This window comes from Perna viridis, chromosome 5, assembly GCF_037379345.1.
Source record: "Perna viridis isolate PV_CMFRI_1.1 ecotype Kerala chromosome 5, ASM3737934v1, whole genome shotgun sequence".
Lineage (NCBI taxonomy): Eukaryota > Metazoa > Mollusca > Bivalvia > Mytilida > Mytilidae > Perna > Perna viridis.
Genome location: NC_142449.1, coordinates 23978093 through 23989107, shown reverse-complemented (window position 1 = coordinate 23989107; position 11015 = coordinate 23978093). Strand labels below are relative to the sequence as shown.

The following is an 11015-nucleotide window of genomic DNA, read 5'->3' as shown; positions in this document are numbered from 1 at the left end:
AATTCATAGTTGATACAGTACTGGAAGCACACGAACCTACAAGTAGCAGATAATGAGATTTACTAAAGGTACCATAAATTGGGTTCCGTTTTCCCTTAGCATGGTATTCTGTGCCAGCTCATCGTTCCGTGCCCATTAATGCAGGAGCTAAAATCCAAGGCTATATTTATCATCAACAAAAATGGGAAAACATTTATCATATAAAACTATTGGCTGGGGCTACCCTCATTATAGCTTATCTGATCCAAAAGAAGGGAAAACTCATGACCATTCTATACGACAAACTTGATGACTTCTTATTCCGTATTGTCAACTTTCCTTACATCTGTAGCAACATCCCTTCAGATCCTGCGTATGGATTTTTCATATAACAACTCATTCGTTATGTCAGATCTTGCCGAAACTCTACGCGGACATTAGATTTCCGCTCGAATCTCGGTTTCCACAATCACTCTTCCATTTGCAGAAATGCACAATTACAAAGTGCAAGATCAAAGTTTCAATAATTAAAGGAATACAGATTTAAAGTAAAAAGAAAGCTCCACATCAAACAAACATAGAGAACATGACTAGAATAAACAAACACACGAACAAAAAGAAAACAAACACATAAAACTGTTATATCATATAATTAGATTAAAAAAATAACTTCCCGTATATGCATTATAATTGTTTGTTTAAACCCTATATCGTCTGCCCGATATCACACCTCTAGATCTATATCGTCTGCCCTATATCACACCTCTAGATCTATATCGTCTGCCTTATATCACACCTCTAGATCTATATCGCATACCTTATACCACACCCCTAAACCTGTTACACATTCCCAATATAAGTGTATATATATATATAGGTCTGAAAAATTCCCAACGATGTTAGAACTGTAAAATTTGCGATGCAATTTTTTGGTCGTTCCCTCCGCGGGACTCGGAACTCGTACTGCTGTAACATCTATGGCAACGCCGCCTGCACAAAGTCAGGGGTACCTTATTCCACCACCTGTTCACACAACCCAGTTGCTCTGTGGGCAGGTCTCTGATTACTATTTAGTCACTTTTACGCTTAGCGCTGCTGCAGGCTATTCTTTTGACACCCGGACCTGCACGGGGCAATAACTCTTGATTTTCCTCATACGTATGTAACTGATTTATATCACAATTTTCAGTGAACAAGAAAACAAATCTAATGTTATTTTATGTTTTATTTTCCTCATGCACATGTGAATGATTTATATCGCAATTTTCGAGAGTTGAAAATTGCGATATAAATCAGTTACATACGCATGAGGAAAATAAAACAGAAAAAAATATTAGTTTTGTTTTCTTGTTCATTATTGTGTTGATATCAAATGGAGATAAATTATTTTAATTACTTGGACGAATTCACAAGGAAATAGAGCTAACTTAATATTTGATGAGTTGTACTTAGATAGAAATAATATGTGTACTTGCATGTGTTTAGTGTATAATTTTATGTTCATATAAGGATATTTGGATTAAAATTAGTTCTCGACATGGGCTCTTCTATTCAATATATAACTGATAATAAGCATTTTTGGGTAAAAGATTTGCAATTGCAATCGGAGATGTATTATACAAGTGGTGAGAAATTAAATAGACTTCGACTTCTACTAATTTAATTACACTTGAGTAATATATAGTATAAGTATACTTAGTATGCAGATTATTTAAATCCAGTACACATAGTACCTTACCATTCATCCAATACTTACACAAAGAGTACTATACCATATGTAATCCAACTTTAAATCCTTTCAATAGTCCCATGATTGAATTCAGATATAAATAGAAATCATACTTTTACACAAAGTATACAATATACTACAAACCCAAGTATTGATCTTGTGTTCAATAGCACTACAAATCCAATTTAGTGCACAAGTAGTAGTTTTTAAACCTCTTATAGTGTGACCACTAACAGTTCAGGCCAAATTGATCAAACTGCAGCAGCGCTAAGCTTGTAAAAGACGACTAAATAGTGTTACACGCCAGGGGTACCCCATTCAACCACCTGGGACACACATCCCAGTTGCTATGGGCAGAGCGCCTAGCCCCCGGCTAGGTTCCTGAGCACTATTTAGTCGCCTTTTACGACAAGCTTAGCGCTGCTGCAGGCCTATTCCTTTGACGCCCGGACGTGCACGGGGCCCCAGGCGGTGGAATGGAAAAGACTATTATATGATATATTTTTAGGAAACTTGAATTCATCTGTTTAAGTATAATAATGTTTATGATAAACAGAAATCGAAATACCTGTTGACACTAAAAGGCAACCACAGGAAGTTGCTAAAAAGACCATTATATAATATATTTTTAGGAAACTTGATACATAAAACATATATATTTATAATAAAACATTAGTATTTAGATTTTGTTCCGTATTTGAACGGACTCGAGGCGACGATATTGGGTTTGACAAATAACCGGGACTTAACATCACAGACACAGATGCTATATAGTTTGGACATCCTCTGCCAGTTCAATTGTTTCCTAACAAGTTTTTTTACTGCAGAATTTTAGAAATTACATATATATAAGTTTTAAAATTTGGATAACTATTTTTGTGAACGCTTCATTTCTTTATGCCCAGCCACAGATCTGACAATCCAGAAATGAAACACATGCGAGGAGAAAATCATTATATCTAATCATAGTAGTTTACTAAACTGTTTGTCAAGTACATGTAATTTATTACACTTTATTCCTGATTTTCAAGCAGTTCGAATTGGTTTGATAAATTTGACAAATATCATAATCTAGCCGGACGTACAATCTACCATGATACTCAATGTAAAAAATACTTTTTACCTCTCCCCTCTAATTTGCACGAAAGGTTTTGTTTTTGTGTTGTTTTTGTTTTTGGTGTGGGGGGGGGGGGGTGGTAGTGTAAAACAAAGTCTCAAGTTCGACACAATATGAGTACAATGAAAAAGATATCAAAAATTAAACTAAAGTACAAACATAACGCTATAAATATTGACTTCTTTTGGTCATATTGTGTTTCGGTGGATGTCACGTATCTGTAAACATGCCGTTAACACGTAACGGCCCGTAAGTTTGTCCTGTAAAAGAAATCAGTTTCATAAGACTATTGATTACTAAGATTCAAGTTTTATGATAAGATTTGTAGTTGATGGATAGGTCTTGTTTTTCAAACGTATGCATAAACTTCCACTTCTGCAATATGCATGAACGAATCTGAGACCGGTTGCTTCATTGACAGCTTGATGAATCGGCCAATTAAGAGGGTAGGACATGTTATATTAATATGTTGTCTGTCTGTCCCCGGTCCAACAAAATGACCACATAAGATATCAGGTTCATGCGTCAATCCTAGCAGAACTTCCACATCATGCAATCTGTAACCTGCAAATAAAATAATTACATCATTTTTATTCTTCACCTTTGTCCCCGTATGTAATAATACTACGAAAATTTCCAAACCTTATCGTAAGAAACCCAGAAGTATTAATTATGGCCCCGTGCAGGTCCGGGTGTTAAAAGAATAGGCCTGCAGCAGCGCTAAGCTTGTCGTAAAAGGCGACTAAATAGTGCTCAGAACCCTAGCCAGGGGCTAGGCGCTCTGCCCACAGAGCAACTGGGATGTGTGCCCCAGGTGGTGGAATGGCGTACCCCTGGGGTGTTGCATGCTGGGGTTGTCAGGCTATAATACGGAAAACCTGACAGCAAACCAGTGGTGCACCGTGTTGGGAAAGATGTCACGTTCCTCGCACGTTAAAGAACCCTGCTGTGGTATTCTTCCGGAGTAGGAACCATAGGGCTCCGCCACAGGAGGCTAAATTGCCCGACCATACCCATCCCTCCCTTTTTCTAGTGGCAATCAAAATTTTCCAACCCTATTATCCTTGTGTTCCATTCCTTTTTTTTTATTTCATCATTTCATGTTCATTGTCTGAGTATAGCTGAAATATTGCTGTTCGGACATTAAACCTCAACAATCAATCAATCAATAATAAAATGGTCGGTGCTTTAGAGTTACTGTAACGAATCTTACCAACACCATCTCCTCTATTGATCAAGTCAACCTTCAATACAAAGTAAGTATCAGTGAGATCTACCATCCAATATATTTCGTCATGCAACTTCGGGTTAAATTCTGATGTGTGAGAATACGTCGATCTATCTCCGTCGTTGGTTAAATTTGCAAAACGTCCACTTCTATTCGGAACATCAGGACTTGTATATGCAGGTTTTCCAAGTGCAACGTTGTGTAATACTGAAAATACTAATTTTCATTAATAATTGAGACAGCAAAATTAATACTCTCCTGAAAAACAAAACAAAACAATAACCGGAACGGAACGGAACTTGAATTATTTGCACTTATTTGTTTTAATATAAGAAATGTATTGATGCGGATGCTAATTTATCAGTCACTCCCATCTGAAAGTACTTAAAACATTCCGAAAAAAAAAACTCCTTGCTCTTGGTAGGGGTATCGTAATATTTCATGCAGATGGAAGTTAGATACCGCTAGTGAAAGTTCCATGATCACAAATTTACACTTATACTTACCCCTATTGGAAGATATCAGGTTCATTTCAAAGTCTGTAAACTGTTCCCCTGCAAATATCTTTTTCATTAGAAACCCAATAATCGTTTAAAAATGCAGAAAACTAGAGACTGTATCGTTGACTTCTAACTTAGCTGTAGCGGTTTTTGGGTACTTAATTTTCCCACAGCCCAGGATGGATACGTCGGGCGTCGGTAAGAAACTTCTCTCTTCTTTAATAGTAATTTGTCACTTACATTTTAAACGTTAATTTTTAAAATAGTTGTATCAAAGTAAAATGAAAAACGTCTAAACAAAAACAAAAACGAAAATGCGAATGAATTATACAATATAAGCGATCACAGCAAGTTTAGATGTCTGCAACATCAAAATACCCGAAATGATATCATTTTGTGAATACCATGATCTCTAGTCTATTTAAATGTACATGCCCAGTTGTTTAGAACTGTAAAACAAAATTAATGTTTGAATTGAAGCTATGATATGAAGTTACATAATCAAATCTGATATGTCCATACTAAGAATATTTAAGAGGATAAACAATAAACAAGTATTACTTTTTGTGTCTAAGTAATTTCAGTTTTATTCTTTATTAATCCTAATAATTAATTAATTACTGTTTTACGTCGAGGAGAAAACGTTTACCACAATTTTCTGGACGAGGAATAAAAATAAAAGAACCAATGGGGTTCAACGATATTGATTAAGTTCATTGTTTACTACTTTAAAAAAATAACATACATTACAAAAGAGATATATCATCACTAATCATCGTGATAGTGGAAACAACTAACAGAATGGGCATTGATTGACTCATTTTACTATAAGAGATATTTTCATATTTTTGCAGCATTCAGTGCGGTAGGGCATATTGATTTTAAGTAAAAAAGTTTGAATGTATCTTATGTTTATGAATGTGAACATAAAAGTTATTCTACTTTAAACTTTTAGAAATGACCACTACCACGGCGTTTAGTCATGGCATGTCTCTTCTTGTTCTGTAAATCCAAGGATAGAGAATGACAGTTCAAAGGAAAAGCCCTTCGTCTTAGCATGCTCCACCACCCACACACAGAAACAGATAAACTTTTTATCATATTACTACTCTCCACCCTTTGAGAACTAATATGTAAAGTCGGTTTAGTATCGATTTGGCGGAAATTCTTCTAAAAGCTATTTTCATTATTAATTTTTAAATGCCAGCAAATATATGTTTGTGCATTTACGCACTGTTGTCAATAATAAATTGTAAAAATAATACTTGTGATCATATTTTAAGAAATTTAGTGCACATAGAAAAATATTTGTCCGCGCAAACTATTCACAATGCTGCCGTTTGGTTCAATGTTGAAACAAAAAATGACAAAGATGATGGATTTTGTTCTCCATTCATTAAGGTATACTGGATCCAAACTATGGAATAAGCTGCATGACGAGATCCGTGCTCAGATGAAAATCAACCTGTTCAAAAGTATGATCCACAACTGGAATGTCAGCTCATGCAGATCTTAGTAGCCCCGTGCAGGTCCGGTTGTCAAAAGAATAGGCCTGCAGCAGCGCTAAACTTGACGTAAAAGGCGACTAAATAGTGCTCTGGACCTAGCCGGGGGCTAGGGCGCTCTGCCCACAGAGTTTGTTTGTTTGTTGGGGTTTAACGCTTTTGTTTGTTTGTTTGTTGGGGTTTAACGTCCGAGCAGCAATATTTCAGCTATATTCAGACAATGAACATGAAATGGATGATAAAATGAACATGAAATGAAAAAAAAGGATGGGTCACAAGGATAATAGGGTCGACAAATTTTGATTGCCACTGGAAAAAGGGGGATGGGTAAGGTCGGGCAATTTAGCCTCCTGTGGCGGAGCGCAAAGGTTCCTACTCCTATCGAATACCACAGCAGGGTTCTTTAACGTGCGAGGAACGTGGCATCTTTCCCAACACGGTGCACCACTATGGTTTGCGGTCAGGTTTTCCGTATTATAGCCTGACAACCCCAGCATGTAACACGCCAGGGGTACCCCATTCCACCACCTGGGGCACACATCCCAGTTGCTCTGTGGGCAGAGCGCCTAGCCCCCGGCTAGGTTTCTGAGCACTATTTAGTCGCCTTTTACGACAAGCTTAGCGCTGCTGCAGGCCTATTCTTTTAACACCCGGACCTGCACGGGGTGGGGGGGGGGGTTTAACGCCCGAGCAGCAATATTTCAGCTATCTTCAGGCAATGAACTTGAAGTGGATGATAAAATGAACATGAAATGACGATGAAATGAAAAATGGGACGGGACACAAGGACAATGGGGTCGAGAAATTATGATTGCCACTGGAAATAGGAAGAGGTGGGTTAGGTCGGGCAATTTAGCCTCCTGTGGCGGAGCCCTATGGTTCCTACTCCGGGAGAATACCAAAGTGAGGTTCTTTAACGTGCGAAGAACGTGGTACACCGTGTTGGGAAAGATGCCACGTTCCTCGCACGTTAAAAAACCTTATTGTGGTATTCTTCCGGAGTAGGAACCATAGGGCTCCGCCACAGGAGGCTAAATTACCCGACTCTACCCACATCTCCCTATTTCCAGTGGGAATCAAAATTTGTCGACCCCATTATCCTTGTGTCTCATCCCATTTTTCCCAAGCTTATACCAAAAAAGGATCCGAGAATATTCTTCGACGACAAATTGATTCCGTAATGGGAAGTATAAAAGTACCTAGAAATCACCATGAAGTTGATGAGTGGAGGGTGCACGGTGAACCCTTCCAGCCTTTAAGATAAAAAAAAATATGCGTCTTGGTAGTAAAACGAATTCCAAAAGCAGTTATGAGAGCGTTGTAAAACAAAACAAAACCATACCGGACGTAATACGTAATACTTACTTATTAGTATACATATATTGTTTTTGTTTCTTGTTTCAATGCACTTTTGTCTCGTAGAACATGGATTTGGCGAGCAGTCATTTGTACTCTGAAATGAACAAAAATATGTTCATCCACGGCCTTTACATAGGTAGAATGTTGTGCAGAATTCACTTTTCCTTTGTAAAAACAACAAATTTTTACAGGATGTTGCAAATCACACTCGTGTTGCAGGGCTTCTAAACATTTGGAGACCCTAAATGAACTATATTATTATAGTTTTTAATTATACAGACACAAAAAATCCCAAAAAAACAAAAACAAAAAAACAAAAACAAAAAACAAAACAAAAACAAAACAAAAACAAAAAAAACAAAAACAAAAAAACAAAAGAAACAAAAAAAAGAAAAAAAAAAAGAAACAGCAGACGTTGGTTATATCATTTCGATAGTCTAAAAGTGCGTTCAGTATTTAAAGTTAAAATGTTTGTTGGGGTTTAACGTCCGAACAGCAATATTTCAGCTATATTCAGACGATGAACATGAAATTGATGATAAAATGAACATGAAATGATGATGAAATGAAAAAGGGATGGGACACAAGAACAATGGGGTCGACAAATTTTGATTGCCACTGGAAATAAAATGTAATACAGCTGAATTGTAATATTAAAAAAAAACAATAATCAATCTAGTTTGCTGTATGAAAAGAAACTCATATGATTTATAACGGGAAATGCATTGTTTCAATATTGATAAATGTATTGTTCTATCAGTTCATTATTATAGAAATTGATAACTCTGTTAACTTTCATGTTTTAAAGATTTGTTTCTGATACTTGAAACCTAAATTATTTACTACAATAAATAATACAGAAAATCATCTTTGTAGTGAAAAAAAAAATCATTTTATGGACGAATTTTATTCAATATTTAAGCAATTATATAACGTTTTGGGTCATACTGATATTCTCCACTAGAAAAAAGGGAGGGATGGGCAAAGTCGGGCAATTTAGCCTCCTGTGGCGGAGCGCGAAAGTTCCTACTCCTATCGAATACCACAGCAGGGTTCTTTAACGTGCGAGGAACGTGGCATCTTTACCACCACGGTGCGCCACTATGGTTTACGGACAGTTTTACCTATTATAGCCTGACAACCCCAGCATGTAACACGCCAGGGGTACACACCCCAGTTGCTCTGTGGGCAGAGCGCCTAGCCCCCGCTAGGTTTCTGAGCACTATTTAATCGCCTTTTACGACAAGCTTAGCGCAGCTGCAAGCCTATTCTTTTGACACCCGTACATGCACGGGGCCCTGGAGTGTTGAAGATCTACCCGAAAAAAAAACTACAACATCTTGATTGATTGATTGTTGGGGATTAACGCCCGACTCCGCCACAGGAGGCTAAATTGCCCGACCCTACCCACCTCTCCCTATTTCCAGTGGCAATCAAAAATTTGTCGACCCCATTGTCCTTGTGTCCCATCCCTTTTTCATCTCATGTACATTTTATCATCAATTTCATGTTCATCGTCTGAATAAAGCTGAAATATTGCTGCTGGGACGTTAAACCTCAACAAATTTAACGCCCGAGCAGCAATATTTCACCTGTTCTGTTGACACTCGGACCTGCAGGGACCGTACATCACCTTGCATGACATGTTTGATAACATCTGAGAAACAGTCGAAATCCCTGAGGAATGGAGTTTATGCCTCATCATTATGTTTCCAAAGAAGGGCGACCTGGGCAACTTTCAATAACTGGAGAGGAATTCAGCTATTCTCCAGAATGCGATACGGTCGATCATGTATTGACCAAATTGCCACATTACGTTTCATTATCGAGGACTAAATAGATAGCACTTCAAGAAGGCCTCACCATAGTTAACAGAAATGCGCTTTGGAAGGTACTAAGACACTTTGGAATCTTTGTCAAATTGTTAAAATTATCCAACGACTCTACAAAAACACTAATTGCCAAGTCATCTACAATTCAACACTCTCACCATCCTGCACGGGGCCCTAAATACAAGAAACTAAAGTGAAAACTAAAGTGAAAAAATCCTGATTTTGAAATTCCTCTGCCATATTCCTGATAAAAAATATGATTCAATTGCTGTTTAAAAAAAAATTAAATAACTTTAAGAAGAGTCGAAAAAAATTATTTAGCAACATTGAAAATCCCAGCCCCCTCCCCCCGGTACAAAAATGGTCGGTGCCTAAGAAGAATATAGAAGTGGGCAACTTGTAAACAATCACTGAAGGTGATGAGAATGTTATAATGTTCTCATTATTTTAACAGTATTATTTATAAATATTGTAACTCAAAAAAAAGTTTTCACTTACTGAATTGAAATTTGTTTTCTCGGAAAAAATAAACTTTTCACTGTCGATAAACTGTGATGATGGTGTTATCTTCAGTAGTTCACAGTATAAATCTTTGCGTTTAAAGATAACTGCCGTACAGTCAAAGTATTTCATGCAATTTATTTCACACATTTTCAAGCCTGTATTGGCAAACACAGTTATCACACTAGATGTCCCATATACTCTCTTTTTCATGTTATTCCCAACAGAAAAAATGAATTTATCATAAAGACAATATGTGAAAAGTCCTGTCCAGAAAAATTGCATCTTCAATCTTTCTGAATGTAATTTTTATACTTTACATGTAGCTGTTCTACTGAAAGAAGCTATTGATCCATTCCTTGAAAATCTGACATTGATCTAATTCATAGTAAATGATACTATTTCACCAAAATACACCGTTGTACAGTGACAGAAACTGGATAGGTGATGCAGTATCGACTTTAAACATTAACACCAGTAGAATATGCTGGTGTAGCGTCCAAAAGTTTAAACATTGAGAAAGACGAATCACAAATATAACCTTCATATAACGATGTCATACGTATTATTTGGGAGATAATAACACAAGTTTAACACCTACAAACAAACAAACAAGGCGCCTTTAGGTAAGAGGTTACTCCTCTGAAGCTTTTCTCTTTTAATGTTTTGACAATCTTCACTGGTCTCTCGATACATTCTTGTCAGAAACCATGTTGTAAGAATTTTTCATATCACAAAAATAAAAAAAAAGAATAAAATGGTGTTTTTGTGACTCCACTTTAACAAAGTATTCGGGGAGTTACATTATTGAGCCCCGTGCAGGTCCGGGTGTTAAAATAGGCCTGCAGCAGCGCTAAGCTTGTCGTAGAAAGCGACTAAATAGTGCTCAGAACCCTAGCTGGGGGCTAGGGCGCTCTGCCCACAGAGCAACTGGGATGTGTGCCCCAGGTGGTGGAATGGGATACCCCTGGCGTGTTATATGCTGGGGTTGTCAGGCTATAATACGGAAAACCTGACCGCAAACCATAGTGGTACACCGTGTTGGGAAAGATGCCACGTTCCTCGCACATTAAAGAACCCTACTGTGGTATTCTCCCGGAGAAGGAACCATAGGGCTCCGCAACAGGAGGCTAAATTGCCCGACCCTACCCATATCTCCCTATTGCCAGTGGCAATCGAAATTTATCGACCCCATTGTCCTTCTGTCCCGTCCCTTTTTCATTTCATCATCATTTCATGTTCCATGGTGCCTGCTCCGAGAGAAT

The 11015-nt window shown here is 37.5% G+C and overlaps 1 protein-coding gene across 1 annotated transcript; it reads right to left on the bottom strand.

Annotated features, from left to right (window-relative positions):
• Positions 1-2888: 2888 nt before the first annotated feature.
• Positions 2889-10558, bottom strand: LOC148616632 (uncharacterized). The gene is made up of 5 exons (XM_088583816.1): positions 9748-10558; positions 7424-7511; positions 4560-4607; positions 4039-4260; positions 2889-3389 (listed from the first exon to the last, which is right to left on the bottom strand). The coding sequence occupies exons 1-5, from the start codon at positions 10033-10035 to the stop codon at positions 3175-3177; spliced, it is 861 nt and encodes a 286-aa protein (XP_088439942.1). The 5' UTR covers positions 10036-10558; the 3' UTR covers positions 2889-3174.
• Positions 10559-11015: the final 457 nt, after the last annotated feature.